Source organism: Galeopterus variegatus, unplaced genomic scaffold (assembly GCF_000696425.1).
Source record: "Galeopterus variegatus unplaced genomic scaffold, G_variegatus-3.0.2 Scaffold6753, whole genome shotgun sequence".
NCBI classification, from domain to species: Eukaryota; Metazoa; Chordata; class Mammalia; order Dermoptera; family Cynocephalidae; genus Galeopterus; species Galeopterus variegatus.
The window spans coordinates 45,066-62,452 of record NW_007732864.1 but is presented as its reverse complement, the minus strand read 5'-3'; the positions used below and the strand labels follow the sequence as shown (position 1 = coordinate 62,452).

Here is a 17,387-nt window from a genome sequence, read left to right as displayed (position 1 = left end):
TAGTTCTGCTCTAATCTTAATTATTTTTTTCCATCTACTACCATTAGGTTTGGATGGTTGTTGTTTTTCAAGTTTTTTACGGCATAGTGTTAGATCATTTATTTGAAGTCTTTCCATTTTTTTGATGTAAGCATTTATTGCAAAAATTTTGCTTCTTAGTACTACTTTTGCAGTATTACAAAGGTTTTGGTATGATGTATCTTTATTTTCATTAGTTTTTAGTAATTTTTTGATTTCCTGCTTAATTTCTTCTTAGACCCAGACATCATTCAGGAGTCTATTATTCAGTTTCCATGTATTTGTATAGTTTTCAGAGTATTGCTTATTATTTATTTTCAATTTTAGTCCTTTGTTTTCTGGAAAAATACTTGGAATGATTTCAGTTTTTAAAAATTTGCTAAGACTAGATTTGTGACCATATATGAGGTCTATCCTGGAGAATGTACTGTGATCTCATGAGAAGAAAGTGTATTCTTTAGCTGTTGGGTGAAATGTTCTGTATATATCTGCCAAGTCCATTTTGTCTAAGGTGTAGATTAAATCCTGTGTCTCTTTGTTGACTTGTTGCCTGGAAGATCTGTCCCATACTGAGAGAGGGGTGTTCAGGTCACCCACTATTAACATATTAGGGCCTATTTCTTTCTGTAGGTCTAAGAGTGTTTGCTTTATATATCTGGGTGCTCCAGTATTGGGTGCATACATGTTTATGATTGTTATGTCTTCTAGCTGGATAGATCCCTTTATCATTATTTAGTGGCCTTCTTTGTCTCTTTTTATGTTTTTTGGTTTAAAGTCTATTTTGTCTGATATGAGAATAGCTACTCCTGCTCGTTTTTTGTTTCCATTTGCATGGTATATCTTCTTCCATCCCTTCACTTTTAGTCTGTGTGTGTCTCTACAGGTGAGGTGGGTCTCTTGAAGACAGCATATACTTGGGTGTAGCTTTTTAATCCAATCAGTTAGTCTGTTTCTTTTCAATGCAGGGTTTAGTCCATTTACATTTAAGGTAGTTATTGACACTTGTTACTTAATTCCTGTCATTTAATTGCATCTTGTTTATGTGGTTTAAGTATTTTTTGATCATTATTTCCTGTTTTATTTCTCTTCCTCAATGTTAGTTGGAAATTTAAGGTGGGATGATTTAGCTTCTTTGTCTTTCTTGCTGGCATTTTTGTTTTAATGGTGGGTTTTGCCCTTTCTTGTGTATTTGTGATAGTAGTCACCATTATTCAGATTCCAGATAAATGACTCCCTTGAGAATTTTTTCCAGAGCTGGTAGTGTGTTGGTGAACTCCCAGAACTCTTGTTTGTCTGGGAAATGCACTGTATCTCCCACATTTCTGAAGGAGAGCCTTGTTGAGTAAAGAATTCTTGGCTGGCTATTTTTTTCTTTTAGTATGTTGAATATATCATTGCCCTTTCTTCTGGCCTGTACGTTTTCAGTTCAGAAGTCTGCTGTTAGTTTGATGGGGGTTCCCCTATAAGTGATCTGTCACTATTCTCTTGCTGCTTGTAGAATTCTCTCCTTGTCTTTGAGCTTTGCAAATTTAAGTATAATGTGTCTCGGGAAGGATCTTTTTGGATTGAGTCTGTTTGGGGACCTTTTAGTTTCCTGGATCTGAGGGTCTGTATCTCACCCTACATCCGGGAAGTTTTTGTTAGTATTTCCTTGAATAGGTTTTTCAATACCTTTTCCTTTTCCTCACCTTGTGGAATACTCACAATACAGATGTTAGAGCGCTTGAGGTTGTCTGCTGTCTGTGTTAGATTTTCCTCATTATTTTAAATTCTTTTTTCCTATTTTTGTCTGCCTGAATTATTTCAAAAAGACCATCTTCAAACTCTGAAATTCTTTCTTCTGCTTGCTCTACCCTGCTGCTCAACTCTCAGTTGTGTTTTTTATTTCATTGAGTGAATCTTTCATTTCTAGAAGTTCTGCTACACTCTTTTATAAGGTATTGATCTCTTTTTAGATTTCCTCCTTCATATTCTGTATATTTTTTCTTGTTTCATTGTGTTCTCTAATTGATTCTTCCTTTATTTCTTCAAGTTTCCTTAATACCTTTGCTCGGAATTCTTTTTGAGACAGTTCATGGATTCCCTGTTCCATGGAGTCTGACTTTGGACCATTACTGTATTCTTTTGGTGGTGTCATTTATTCTGGATTGTATATACTTCTAGTAGTTTTTCACTGATGCTTGGTAATTTGGTAGAGGGTTTGCTTCTTCTATTACACTTAGTTTGGCTGTGGAGTGGCCCTGGTTTCTACTGTGGTGGTGAAATGTCTTTGTTTGACAGTAGGTGTGGTGGTGGTTATGTTAAACCACCTTGTGTCCTGTTGTAGAATCTGTGGTCGTAGAATGAGCACCTTGTGCCATGCAGTTCTGCTGGGCTTACCTCAGTGGGTCAGACTGCACTGGCCTGCACTCCCCTCCCTGTCCAAGGGGAGGTGAGGGTTTACCATTGCTGTGTGGTTCTCCTGGGCTTGGCTCAGCTCCTTGGTTTGGGGCATGCGGGCTGGTTCTCCCCTCTGGGTCCAAGGAGGGTGGAGGAGTCACCTCTGCCTTGCAGTTCTGCTGGGCTCACCTTGGTTGGTCGGGACCCGTGGGCTCCCCTTATTGTTTTTTTATCCTGAAAGTTCATTGGGTTTTTGAGGTGACATGATTTAGCTTCTGTCCCTTTTTGGTTGTATTTTGGTTTTAATGGCGGGGTTTTTTCTCTCTTGTGAATCTGTTGTCTTGATTATTATTTTTCAGATTCTGGATGTAAGACTTCTTTGAGTATTTCTTGCAGGGCTGGTCATGCAGTAGTGAACTCCCATAATTTTTGTTTGTTAGCGAAATACACTATTTCTCCCTCTTTCCTGAAGAATAACTGTCCTTAGTATATGATTCTTGGGTGGTAACGTTTTTCTTTTTTTCTTTTGAGCATATCATGCCATTTTCTTTGTGTCTGTAAAGTTTCACTTCAGTAGTCTGCTGTTAGTCTGATGGCTGCTCCCTTATAGGTGACTTGGCACTTTTCTCTTGGTGCTTTTAGAATTCTTTCTGTCTTTGAGTTTTGCCAGTTTGACTGTCACATGTGTTGGGGAGGATCTTTTTGGATTGAATCTGTTTGGGGATCTTTGGGCTTCCTAGATCTGAAGGTCTGCATCCATTCTTACGCCTGGGAAGTTTTATCCTATTACTTCCTTGAATAAGGTTTCAATGCCTTTTCCTTTCTCCTCCCTTTCTGGAATACCCATGATTCAGATGGTTGTGCACTTGAGGTTTTCTGCTAGCTCTCTTAAATTTTCTTCATTTTTAAAATTCTTTTTTCCTTTTTCTTGTCTGCCTTGGTTATTTCAAAAAGACTGTCTTTGAGTTCTGAGATTCTTTCTTCTGCTTGCTCTAGCCTGCTCCTGAAGCTTTCTGTTCTGTTTTTTTATTTCACTGAGAGAATCCTTTATTTCTAGGAGTTCTGTTACATTTTTTTTTAAGTTATTAATCTCCTTGTAAATTTCCTCCTTCATATCCTGGATATTTTTTCTTGTTTCTTTCTGTTCTCTAGTTGATTATTCTCTTATATCTTGGAGTTTTCTTAAAATCAGTGCTCAGAATTATTCTTCAGTCATCTCAAGGGTTTCTTGCTCTATGGGGTTTGGTACTTGAGAATTACCATATTCCTTTGGTGGTTTCATATCTTCTTGTTGATTTGTACTTCTAGTATTTTTATGCTGGAGTGAGTTATGAGGGGGAAGACTTCCTCCTCTATTTGTCAGTTCTGCTGTTGCCTCTTCTTGTATCAATGCATTTGAGTTTGTGGTGGGCTGCTTTGGCTCCTGGTTGGTTAGTGTACAAGTCCTGCACACTCACCTCGGCCTCCATGCAGTGGGTAGACTGGCCTCTGTGCTCCTGTCTTGTGCTCATGTGTGGGTGGGCCTGTGGCTGCATTGATCCCTGAGTACAGAGCATGTCCTGTGCACTCACCTGTGCCTCCCTGAGGTCGGTGGGCAGGCAGGCCTGTGTGCACCCCTCCAGTTCTCAGAGCTGTGGCTTCTACTGTGGTATCAAGCTGCTTTTGCAGCAGACGTGGCAGTGGTGGTTGCTGTGGTGGGCTACCCACGCAAAAGTGGTGTTTTCGACATGCTTCCTTACCTGCTTCTGCATGGAGGATGCTGTCCTGAGCTCTCATCTTAGGACCCCAGGCACGCTCTCTTGCCTGCTTCCTGGTGGAGTGCACTGCCCTTCGCTCCCACCAACGGCCCTTGGCATGCTCTGTTTCTGGCCTGTTTCTGGGTAAAGGGGGCTGTCATCAGCTCCTGCCTTAGGACCCCTGCATGCTTTCTGAATTCCATCTTGCTGGCACTCTCTCTTTTGCCTTCTCAGCTTGCTAGCTTTGATGAAGCAAGTTTCTATGTTTGAAAGGCCCAAGGAACTGAAGGTGGCCTTTGGCCACCAGCTGTTAAGAGCAGAGGCCCTTTAGTTCAAGAACTTACAAAGAACTGAAGCTTGCTAATAATCACATGACTGAGCTAGGAGGTGGATCTTCCTCCAGTTGAGCCATGAAATGACTGTAACTCAAGCCAGTTTTTAGCCTTTGAGAGACCCTGGCCAGCTAAGCCACACCCAGATTTTTGACCTACACAAACCTTGCAATAATAAATGTTTCAGGCCACTAACCTTTCAAGGAATTTGCTACACATGATAGATAACTAAACACTCTCATATCAGTATGTAAAGTGGTTAATCAATCTTTTTATGTGTCATCATATAATTCTCCATTCCTTATTTTATGCATACCAATGTTGTTTCCAAACATTTGCTCTAATAAACATTGCTGCAATGGATAACCTTGTACAAAAGTCATTTCGCAACAAACCATTGTATCTGTTAAAATAATTTCTTAGAAGTAGACTACTTGGCTTAAAGTACAGACATTTTTAGTTTAGTCAGAGATTGCCAAAATGACCTATATGGATGTGTACTAATTTTCACTACCATCAGCAGGGTATAAAGTGGACAAGCATTTCTTGAGTACCTTTTACGCATGCCAAACACCATGTTAGAGTCTGAGGAGACACAATTCCTGAATAGGGTGTGCACCAGGGAGGGGCTCTTAACTTCACAAAGGCTTCCTGGCAGAGCTGACACCTAAAGTAAGTCTTGACTGATAAAGAGGTAGCCAGGCAAAAGGAAGTGGAGAAAGGCATTTCAGGAGGGGTAAATTACTTGGGCTAAGGTATCAAAGTATGGCTGGGAGGAGCTTCAAGGACTTCTGCATTTTCACAGCACAAAGATTGAGGTGAAGAGTAGCTGGAGGGGGAAGAGGTGAAACAGTAGAGGAAGCAGGGGCTATATTATTCATTCAATTTTTTTCCCTTTGTATTTTAACATTTTGTTGTACATATTTGTGGGGTACAGTGTGTTGTTTCAGTACATGCACATACTGCACAATAATTCACTTAGTGTAGACAGCATAGATTTATACCTATTTGTCCACCACTTCTCCTTCCCCCTTTTCCTCTCCCCTCCCTGCATCTGGTAATCATTATTCTACTCTCTACTTCTATGAGGACCACTTTTTTTGTTTGTTTTTTTAGATTCCCCATATGGATGAGATCATGTGGTGTTTCTCTTTCTATGCCTGACTGCCTGACTTGTTTTACTTAATATGATGGTTTCCAGTTCCATCCACATTGCTGCAAATGATAGGATATCATTTCTTTTTATAGCTGAATAATATTTCATTGTATGCCACCATAATATATATGCCACCATTTTTTGTTTTTTTATCTATTCATTCATTGATGGACATTTAGGTTGATTCCATCTCTTGGCTATTAGGAATATTGTTGCAATGAACATGGGAGTGCAGTTGTCTTTTTGATTTATTGATTTTATTTCCTTTGTGTATGTACTTAGTAGTGTGATAATGAGTCCTAAGGTAGATCTAGTTTTATTTCTCTGAGGAACCTCCATACTGTTTTCTACTGTGGGTATACAAATTTACATTCCTATCAATGATGTAGGAGGGTTCCCTTTTCTCTGCATCGTCAGCAGCATTTGATTTTTTTTGCCTTGTTGATAATAGCCATTCTAACTGGGGTGAGACGATATCTCATTGTGGTTTTAATTTGCATTTCCCTGATAATTTGTGATTTTTAGCATTGTTTTATGGGCTTGTTGGTCATTTGTGTGTCTTCCTTTAAGAAATATATATTTAGGTCATTTGCCCATCTTTAAATTAGGTTATTTGTTTTTGGCTATTAAGTTGTTTGGGTTCCTTATATATTCTGGATATTAGCGTCTTACCTGATGTTTAGTTTCAAAACACTTTCTACCATTCTGTAGGTTGTCTCTTTATTTTGTTGATAATGTCCCTTGCTGTGCAGAAGCTTTTCAGTTTGATGTAGTCCCATTTGTGTATTTTGCTTTAGTTGCTTGTGCCATCGTAGTCTCACTCAAAAAAGCACTTCTCACTCCAATTTCATGTAGCATTTCCCCTATGCTTCCTTCCAGTAGTTTTATAGTTTCAGGTTTTAAATTTAGGTCTTTAAAACATTTTGAGTTGATTTTTGTATATGGTGAGAGATAGGGGTCTAGTTTCAATCTTCCTCATGTGTATATCCAATTTTCCCAGCACCATTTATTGAAGAGGCTGTCCTATTCCCACTGTGTACTCCTGACACTTTTGTCAAAAATCAATTGGCTGTAAGTGTGTGGGTATATTTCAGGGCTCTCTATTTTGTTTCATTGGTCTATTTGTCTATTTTTATGCCAGTATCATGCTGTTTTGGTTACTATAGCTTTATAGTATATTTTGAAGGGTGATGCCTCCAACTTTGTTCTTTTTGTGCAAGATTGTTTTAGCTGTATGGGGTCTTTTGTGATTCCATACAAATTTTAAGATTGTTTTCTTCTATTTTTGTGAAGAATGTCATTGGTTTTTTGATAGGAATTGCATTGAATGTTTAGATTGCTTTGGGTAATATGGACGTTTTTATGATATTAATTCTTCCAACCCAAGAACATGGGATATCTTTTCATTTGTTTGTGTCCTCTTCAGTTATTTTCACTGTGTTTTATAGGTTTCATTGTAGAGGTCTTTCACCTCTTTGGCTAAATACACTTGGGTATTTCAATTTTTGTTAAGTATTGTGAATGGGATTACTTCTTGATTTCTTCTTCAGGTATTTCATTATTCGTGTATAGAAAGGCTATTGATTTTTATGTGTTGATTTAGTATCCTGCCATGGTGCTGAATTCATTTATTAGTTTTAGTATTTTTTTGGTGTAGTCTTTAGGGTTTTCTATGTATAGGTTCATGTCATCTGCAAATAGGGATAGTTTGACTTTTTCCTTTCCAATTTGGATGCCCTTCATTGCTCTCTCTTGTCTGATTGCTCTGGCTAGAACTTCTAGTACTATACTGAATAAGAGTTGGGAAAGTAGGCATCCTTGTCTTATTCCAGATTTTAGAGGAAAAGCCTCCAATTTTTGTCCATTCAGTATGATATTAGCTATGGGTTTATTGTATATGGCCTTTATTGTGTTCAGGTACGTTCCTTCTATACCTAATTTGTTAAGTGTTTTTATCACAAAGGCATGTTGGATTTTATCAGTTGTCTTTTTTGCAGCTGTTGAAATGATCATACTTTTCCCCCCTTTGTTCTGTTGATATGTTTTATCATGCTTATTGATTTGTGTAAGTTGAACCATCCTTGCATCCCAGGGATGAATCCCACCTGATCGTGCTGAATGATCTTTTTAATATGTTGTTGGATTCTGTTTGCTAGTATTTTGTTGAGGATCTTCACATCTGTGTTCATTAGGGATATTAGTCTGTAGTATTCTTTTCTTGTGCCTTTTTCTAGTTTGGGTATGAGGTTAATTTTGGCTCCATAGAATGAGTTTGGAAGTATTCCCTGCTTTTCAATTTTTTGGAAGAGTTTGAGAAGACTTGGTATTATTTGTTTAAATGTTTGGCAGAATTTGGCCGTGAAACCGTCTGGTCCTGCGGTTTTCTTTATTGGGAGACTTTATTACTGCTTTAGTCTCATTGCTTTTTATTAGTCTATGTTTTCTGATTCTTCATGATTCAACCTTGGTAAGTTCTTTTCAAGTTTGTTTGCATATAGTTGTTTATAGTAGTTTCTTATGATCCTTTGCATTTCTATGGATTCAGGTGTAATATCTCCTTTTTCATTTCTGATTTTGTTTGAGTCTTTTTTTTCTTTGTTAGTCTAACTAAAGGTTTATCAGTTTTATCTTTTTGAAAAACCAACTCTTTATTTCATTGATCTTTTGTATTTGTGTGTGTGTGTGTATTTAATCTCTATTTCATTTATTTCTGCTGTGATTTTTGCTGTTTCTCTCCTACTGGTTTGGAGTTTGGTTTGTTTTTCTTTTTCCATCTTCTTCAGGTATAATGTTCAGTTGTTTATTTGAAGTCTTTCTTCTTTTTTTGATGTAGGGTTGCTATAAATCTCCATCTTAGAACTGCTTTTGCTATTTCCCATAAGTTCTGGTATGTTGTGTTTTCATTTTCGTTTGTCTCCAGGAATTTTTTAGTTTCCTTTTTGATTTCTTCTTTGACCCATTCATTGTTTAGTGGCATGTTGTTTAATTTCCATGTATTCGTATGGTTTCTAGTGTCTCTTTTGTTGTTGATTTTTAGTTTCATTCCATTGTGGTCAGACAAGGTAGTTGATATGATTTCAGTTTTTAAAAATTTGTTGAAACTTGTTTGTGACCTAAATTATGGTCTGTTCTAGAGAATGTTCCATGTGCTGCTGAGAAGAATGTGTATTCTGCAGCTGTTGAATGTTCTATATATGTCTGTTAGAACCATTTGGCCTAGAGATTAATTGGCCTAGGTTCAGTTGGTTAGAGATTAATTCTGATGTTTCCTGGTTAATTTCTGTCTGGATGATCTGTCATTTGCTGAAAGTGGGATGTTAAAGTCTCCAGCTATTATTGTGTTGGAGTCTATTTATCCCATTAGGTCTAGAAGTAATTGCTTTATAAATCTAGGTACTGCAGTATTGGGTGCAGATATATTTAGAATTTTTATATCTTCTTGTTGAAATGATCTGTTTATTATTATATAATGACCTTCCTTACCTTTCTTTACTTTCCTTGCCTTGAAGTCTATTTTACCAGATTTAATTATATTTATAGCTATTCCTGCTCATTTTTGGTTTCCATTTGCATGAAATGTCTTTTTCCATCCCTTCACTTTCACATGGTGTGTATCTTTATAGATGACGGGAGTTTCTTGTAGGCAGCATATTGTTGGTTCTTGTTTTATAATTCATTCAGCCACTCTGTCTTTCAATTGCAGAATTTAATCCATTAACATGTAGAGTTATTATTGATATAAAGGGTCTTGTTTCTGCCATTTTGTTACTTTTTTTCTGGTTGATTTGTAGATCCTTTTTTCCTTTTTTCCAGTCTTACTGTCTTCCTTTGTGATTGAGTGGCTTTCTCTAGTGGTCTATTTTGATTTCTCACAATTTAGTTTTAGCATATCTATTATAGGTGTTTGTGTTATGGTTACCATGAGGCTTACAAAAACATGTTATAGTTATAACAAATCATTTAAACTGATAACAACTTAACTTTGATTACTAAGAAAAAAGAAAAAAACAAGGCCAACTATGCTTTGATGTTGTTCTCCCTCTACTTTTTGACATTTTGTTGTTCTACATTACATTTTTTAATATTGGCTATCCCTTATACAGTTTTTGAGTTTGTCATATCTTGTTGGATTTGTTCTTCAGTCTTCACAGTAAGGATATAAATGGCTTAGCCACCACCCTGACTACATTGGAATATTCTGAGATTGTCTGTGTACTAACTTTACTAGTGAGCCTTGTATCTTCAAATGTTTTCTTGTTCTACTATAGTGTTGTATTTTTTTAGCTCGAAGAATTTCCTTTGGCGTTTCTTGTAAGGCAAGTCTAGAGTTGATGAATTCCGTTAGCTTTTGTTTGTCTGGGAAAGACTTTATTTCTCCTTTATATTTGAAGGTTAGTTTTCCTGGATACAGAATTCTTGGTTGAGAGTTTTTTTTCCTTCAGCCCTTTAAATATGTCATCCTACTCTCTCCTGGCCTGTAGGGTTTCTACTGAGAAATGTACCAGGAGCTGAATTGTGGCTCTGTTGAATTTTATGTGTTTTCTTTTGTTGCTTTTGGTATTCTTTCTTTGTCTTTGTTTTTTTTTTTTTTGTCTTTTGTCTTTTTTCCGTGTCCGGCAACGGATCGCAACCCTCAGTGTTGCCCCCGTACCGGACCGGGGATCGGCAACGGGATCGCAAGCCTCGGTGTTGCTCCCGCGCCTCGCTCAGCCAGTGAGCGGGAGCCGGTCTGTATGTGGGATCCGAACCCTCGGACGGGAGCGCCGCCGCGCTTCCCAAGCGGCGCACCATCCAGTGCGCCACCGGGCCGGCCCATCTTTGTTTTTTGATAGTTTGATTATGATGTGCCTTGGGGTATTCCTCTTTGGATTGAATTTGATTGGTGACCTCTGAGCTTCCTGTACACAGATGTTCTCATCTTTCTCCATACTTGGGAAAATTTCAGTCATTATTTCCATGAATATATTTTCTATATCTCTTCCTTTTTCTTCTCCTTCAGGTATGCCAATTATGCTGAAGTTGTTTTGCTTGAAGAAGTCCCATAATTGCTGCAACTCCATTTCACTTTTTCTTATTCTGTTTTTCTTTTTGCTCTTCTGATTGGATAATTTCATGTGTTTTATCTTCAAGTTTACTAATTCCTTCTTCTGTTTGATGAAGTCTGCTATTGGAGCTTTCTATTGAGTTTTTCAGTTCAAATGATATATTCTTTATTTCTACAGTTTCTATTTGGTTTTTTTAAATTGGTTCTATTTCTTTGTCAAGTTTGTTGTTATGTTCCTGGATTGTATTCTAAATATTTAATTTTCTGTGTGTATTTTCTTGTTACTCCCTGAACATCTTTAACAGGATTATTCTGAATTTTGTGCGAGACATTTTGTGAATCTGGTATTCTTCTGGTTCCATTTCTGGTGCTTTGTTGGTTTCCTTTGGTAGTGTGATATTTCTCTGTTTTTTCCTCAATGTTTTTGTCTTTACATTGCTTCCTGGGCATTGGAGGAGTCAGCTGCCTTTCCCTGGTGTTATAGGTTTTCTTTGGTGGTGTTAGACCTTTCTTGCTCAGTGTCAGAATGTTGTCTGTGGTCTGTGGTTTTTTCCGTTCTGTGGTGGTTTAATAGCAACCACCACTACCTAAAACTGCTCTGGAACTAATTTGCTGTCTCACAGTTAATTCCTGGATGGGGAGAATCTTCCTGCTATGACCAGAACTTGAACTCTGTGCCTGAGCTAAATTGCTGCCTTACTATCATTTCTCAGTCTGGGAAGATTTTCTTATACAAACCAGATTTTAAATATCAGCCTTTTTTTCACTTCTAGGTCATGTGGGGTCAGCACAAACACAACCAGACTGTATGGAAATTCTGGCCCAGGACTGAGTCTTTCCCACATACTGTGTTCCCTGAAGTTCTACTGCACTGACAGATCTCCACTGTGTGGCACCCATGTAGATCAGAAGGCAAATCAGCTGCCTACACTGATACCCAATGCACCCCTGGTGGATCAGCACCATCGTTTGGCACTGCAGATGTTTCCTGTGGGACAGACCCTGCATAAGCCCTGCAAAGACTAACCCACTTCTGGGGGATTTCTTCCTCTCATCACCTGTGGCCCTTTCCTCCTGTGTGGGTGTAGGGGAAGCTTGCAAGGAGCTTTGCTGGCCTGGAAAATGGAATAGTGCACACCAAAGTGATTTTTTTTTTTTGCCAGTGGTCATGGCACCCTTCTCCTCTGCAGACACCAAGTAGCTTGCTGCAAAGGGCGCTTCTGTCTCTTTGCCGTCTTTAGGTAGCTGCTTTTTGTGCTGGTAGCTGCTCTATGAATGGCTGGGTCTGGGTCTGGTCAGGGTAGTCCCTCCTACCGCTTGCCATGGCTTTCATGCCTTCACAGACTCAGCAGATCTCTTCTCCTTTTCCCCCACTTCCAGTGATTACAGGGTGGAATATTTGTGTTTTAATAGTTGTAATTTAATTTGTTGTGGTGGGGAGCAATGCCAGGATCATCTATTCTACCATCTTGGTGACATCACTTCTCTTGTGTTTTTTGTTTTTTTCTTCCCTATTATCTTTCATTTTCCTTAGAGACTTCTTAAATATTGTCAGAGAAGCATATTTCTTTTAGTTGTGTTTTCCTGGTATTACATAGGGTATTGATGTGGTGATAAGGTGTCTAGGGGGGGAAGCATTCTGTGGTCCTGTTGTCTTTTAGTGAGCTGTACCCCTGGCCTGTGACCTTCTCAAGTGCTTCTCAGTTTTGCTTTGATTTTTCCCCCTTAGGAGAGACAGGAAGGCAAGCTAGATCTTAAGTTGGATATTTCCCTTCACTCAGGTCAGTTAGGTTCTGGTAAAACTGCAGTAGGTTAGGCTCTGGTAAAATAGTTTCTTTTGAGGACAGGCCTTATTAAGAAGAACAGCAGGCTTTGAGCATATTTAAAAATGGTTACTTTTCTTCTCCCCCTGCTGGAAGCATGGGAGCATGAGGGAATTTTTCTCAGATCTTCACTGTGAGAACCTGACACAGGGCTCCTGAAGGTAAAACTCACAAACAAGTGAGTTTAACCTGTGACAAGATTCCCCCCTGGAGCATTTACCAGCAATTGTCAATTATGGATTTTGTTTTCCTATGCCCATTCTGGTTCACAACGAGTTTTCTACTTACTGGGCTTCTGCTCCAGTACATTTTGATTCTCTGTATCCACCTGTCTGTCCCTTCAGTTTTTGGGGCAGCAGTTTGCCCTATGACTTCAATTCTCTGATGGATCTAAGAAGAGTTTATTTTCAATTTGTTCAGCTTTTTTCTTGTTGAGTGGATTGGAGAAAAGACTTCCAAGCTCCTTATATGCCAGACTGCAAGGGAATTTTTGAAATATGAAAAACTTATTTTCTTGTAAAGTTTAGATCTATTGAAACTGGTTAGAGTAACTATCTTTTAATTAATGCACTTCATTTTTCTATTAAAAAGGTTAAAAAGTATGATCTTTTGGAAAATTAACTCTTTTTTCTTGTTTACTTTTCTCAAATAGATCCCAAATGCCCAGGAGATGTTGATTTTCATAATAGTGACTGGGACATTAAGACAATCACCAGCTCCTTGAAGTTCTACCTCAGGTATGCCTTATTTGAATTGTTGCTTTGCTTTTTATAGTTGAAATTTGTCTGGAGTTAATGTGGTTTCAGTTTCAAGAGGTTGGATAGGATTGGGGATGAAAAACAGAGTGAAGAGGATTTCTGTCAAAGAAGAATGTTCATTAGAAGACTTTTTTTCTGAAAATGTAAACAAGGGAAGCATATAAATAATAAAATTGTTATTTTAAAAAAAGACTTTTTTTTGTTTGTTTGGTGAGGGCAACTGGCTGGTACAAGGATTGAATCCCAGACCTTGGCATTATCAGCATCACACTGTAACCGACTGAACTAACTGGCCAGCCCCTGCCAAAAGGCTTTTTAAAAAATATGTTACTTAAAAAAATTATGCCCTTGAAGTAAGTAAAGAAGTTTTGCCATTGTTTACAAATAGAGTTATGTCATGATGGGTTCACTAGTAAAATCATGAGTTGTGACAATTTAGGGTTGTTAACATTTTTTAGTGGATAACAACCAACCATTTTGAAACTTCAAATTGCATTTTGGCAAAAACTGTGTGTGTGTGTGTGTGAGAGAGAGAGAGAGAGATGTGTTATATATTATGCTTTAATCCATGTAATGTAAATAAAAACCAAGAAAATACAACTATGAAAATGTTGGAGCTAAATGAAGTGGCAGCAGTGTGAAAAAAAAGTTAAGATGACAGCAAAACTTAGGGATGCACAATGATGATGAACATACTGTTCAGTTTAGTGTCATACATTTATGTTATGCAAAAGGTGTTTGAGACATATATATTTTTAATCCCATTCATTTCTTACCTTTTTTCTGTTCCATAGTAAGCACCATAGTTTACATTGTAAAACATCTTCTTTCCAACTATTGTGCTCTTTAGGCATTAAGATAGACACTTAATCTACAGAAAATATCATTAATCCAAAGTAGATGGCATTGCAGATATTGCTGTTAAACGTTCTTCTGCTGTAGCATCATCTTAGGGCTTTAAGTAAATGGGAATGCTCTTTCCATGAGTATTTCTTCTGCATCTGCCAAAGAAGAAAGGACCTGTCATTGGAGGTTTTATTCTATGCTAGGCAGTGTGCTAGTTGCTTAATTAAGTGTCATTGTTTTATTCTCCCAACAACTGTAATAAGGTAGGTGGTTCTATAATCATTTTACCGATGAGGAAACTGAAGTACACCCTTTCCTCCATTAAGTAATATTAATGTCACAGCCAGTATTATTTGAACCTAAATGTCTCTGACTTATAAGGCCACTGGTACTGGGGCATTCTTCTTTCCTACCCTCTACTCCCAGGGGCTGTGGCCTTCTTGGGATCTCTTGGGTAATTTAGTAAAGACAGACAGAAATCTGCCATGAGTACTTTCAGAAGACTACTGATAATGAGAATAGTAGCAATAAGTAATTTTGTGTCTATAGCGTCCTTGAAAGGAGTCAGAATTTTCAAGGATTTATATAGGTTAATGCTCTCCCCACATTACATCATTAACATCTCATCCCATAATAAACAGTGTGTCACTTTTGAAAGATGGGAACATCGAACCTGAAAGTGTGAGTGGGTGGCACCCCCACTAAGAGATGTTTGTTCTTGAGACTCTCATCTGAGGGCCTTTAATATATATCAGCCAGTCAATACCTTTAGATTTTTTGAAGGTATCTGTTCTCAGAGTGCATCTCCATCTGTGTTCTAGGTACCTAAATTACCTCTTATCTTTAACATTTCTAGAAAAGTACTCTAGATGTCATCCCTTCTCCCTCCTGTATCTTTAACCTCTTTCATTCAACTGGCTCTTTTCTCTCAGCATATAACATGCTCCAGCAACACACATCTCTAAATCACTCAATCATTCAATAAAAATTTCATGAGTGCCTACTCTATGCCAAGCATGATGCTAGGCACTAGGCATACAGTTGTGAATAGATATGGTCTCTGACCTTAAAAAGTTTATAGTCTAGTGAAAGGGACAAGCAGAACGCATCATACAAATATAACAAACAGTATTAAGTGCTCTGAAGCAAAGGTATAATGTGCTATGAAGATACTTAGTAGGAAGACCTGAGCTTGTTGTTTAAGCTGAGATGTGAAGTATAAGTTGGAATCAATTGGGGTGGGGTAGGGGGATTCTAGATGGAGGGAACTGCACATGCAAAGGCCTTCAAGCAGGAGGGATGAAGGCCTCTTCAAGAAACTACATGAACCAGTATAGGTGGAGTATTTAAGGTAAAGAGGGAGGTGGAGGTATGTAGGGGCTAGATCATTCAGGGCCTTATAGGATATTTTAAGAATAAGGGTCTAGATTTATCTTACAAGTAATGGGAATATATTGAAAGATTTTAAGCAGGGGTTACATAATGAGATATGTGTTTGGAAAAATAAATACTATGGAGATTAGATCAGAGGATGTATTAGTCCATTTCTGTTGCTTATAATAGAATACCTGAACCTGGGTAACATATAAAAAAATGAATTTATTTCTTACAGTTTTGGATTCTTGGAAGTCTGTAGTCCAGGGAACATATCCGGTGAGGGCCTTCTTCTTGGTGGTGACTCTCCATAGCCACACAGGGTATCACATGGCGAGAAATGGCTAAGCAAGAGTTCTAACCTTCTTACTTGTTCTCCTTTTAAAGCCTTTAGAACCATACCCATTACTCTGTGAATGGATTAATCCATGCACAAGGGCAGAGTCCTCACAGTCCGATCACCTCTTAAAAGCCCCACCTTTCAAATAGCATAATCGGATTTTCCACCCTCTTAACACTCTTACAGTGGGGGTTAAGTTTCCAATACATGAACTTTCGGGGAATACATTTAACCCATAGCAGAAGGAGATAAAATGTGTAGAGTTGGAAATCAAATAACAGGCTATTGCTGTGGTCCAAGCAAGAGATAATGCACCTGCTTGGACCAGAGAATAGCAGTGGAGGTTGGTAGAAATAAGCATATTCAAGAGATTTAGAAAGTAAAATTGACAAATTGGATATGAGGGTAGGGGAGATGGAGATAAAAGGATGACTTTCATGTTTCTGGCCCATATAACCAATTGATGCTCATGCACATACTGATTTGGGAAACATAAGAAGACCAGATTTGAGGGAAATAATAAGTTGGAGTTTGGATATGTCAAATTTGGGTGCCTTTAGGGCACAACGTTAAGCAGGCGATTGAATATATAAGTCTGAAACTCAGGATTGAGTTCTGGGCTTGAGCTAAAAAATTGGGGACCATTGACTATCTACGTGATAATTAGAGCCAGGAACTTAGACAAGATTGCCTAATGAGATACTCTACCCTTTCCCAGCCAAGCTTCTGTAGCAAATAATAGACACTTCCTGTCTCTACTTCTTAACCCACTGGTTTACTTGTCAATCCATTGTAATCTGACTCTGGCCCCCTCTGCTCCCCTGAAGCTGCTCCTGCCAAAGTCACCAGTGGCTACCTCAAATGCTGCACACAAAGGTCAATTGTCAGTCTTTACCTTACTTGACCTCTTTGTAGCAGTCGAAGCTATTAACAAGCCCTACTTGAAACTTTCTCTTTTGGATTCTGCTGTATCTCTTGTTTTTGGTTCTTCTCTTACCACTGTGGCCATTTTTGGTAGTCTCCTTTATGAGCTTTCTATCTGGTATTTCCCAGGGCTCTCTTTTCTTTTTACTACACTAGAGGGATGGAAAACTTGAATATCTACAAGGGCTAGGAAATGAAAATGAGTAAGTAGACTAATACTGAACACGTTGCATATTGAGCCTTTATTTGCATGGCAATCCTTTTATTTACATATAAGCAGCAGCATTCTTTACTTCCACAAATAACCAAGTGGGCCCAATGAAGCCAGATCTTTCAGTTTTTTCAACAGAGGCAGAATATATGCATTTTATATGAAATATCACAATTTTTCATATTTTGATCATTGATTCAAGAACATTTAATTTTTATACAGTGTGCTAGACAGTCAAGAAATGCCAAAATGCCTCATGTAGCCATTTGGCTACCAGTTTGCCATCTCTCCTGGAGCAGTGGCATCTGTTGACATGGGTTTAATCCCCCTCCTAGTTTAATGATTTCCACATCTGTCTCACAGACCTAGAAGTGCCCTGCATCTAGCTTCTTAATAGATGTCTCCTCTTAGCTGACCCAGCAGTCCTCTGACTTAGCATCTCCACT

At 38.2% G+C, this 17,387-nt stretch overlaps 1 protein-coding gene across 1 annotated transcript in view; it reads left to right on the top strand.

Annotated features, from left to right (window-relative positions):
- Positions 1 to 17,387, top strand: part of LOC103606631 (oligophrenin-1-like) — a gene marked incomplete at its 3' end in the record, with an annotated part of 68,256 nt that overhangs the window by 11,790 nt on the left and 39,079 nt on the right. Inside the window, exon 2 of the mRNA XM_008591195.1 lies at positions 13,141 to 13,225. Within this exon, the coding sequence (XP_008589417.1) occupies positions 13,141 to 13,225 (85 nt within the window). The remainder of the gene's footprint in view (positions 1 to 13,140; positions 13,226 to 17,387) is intronic.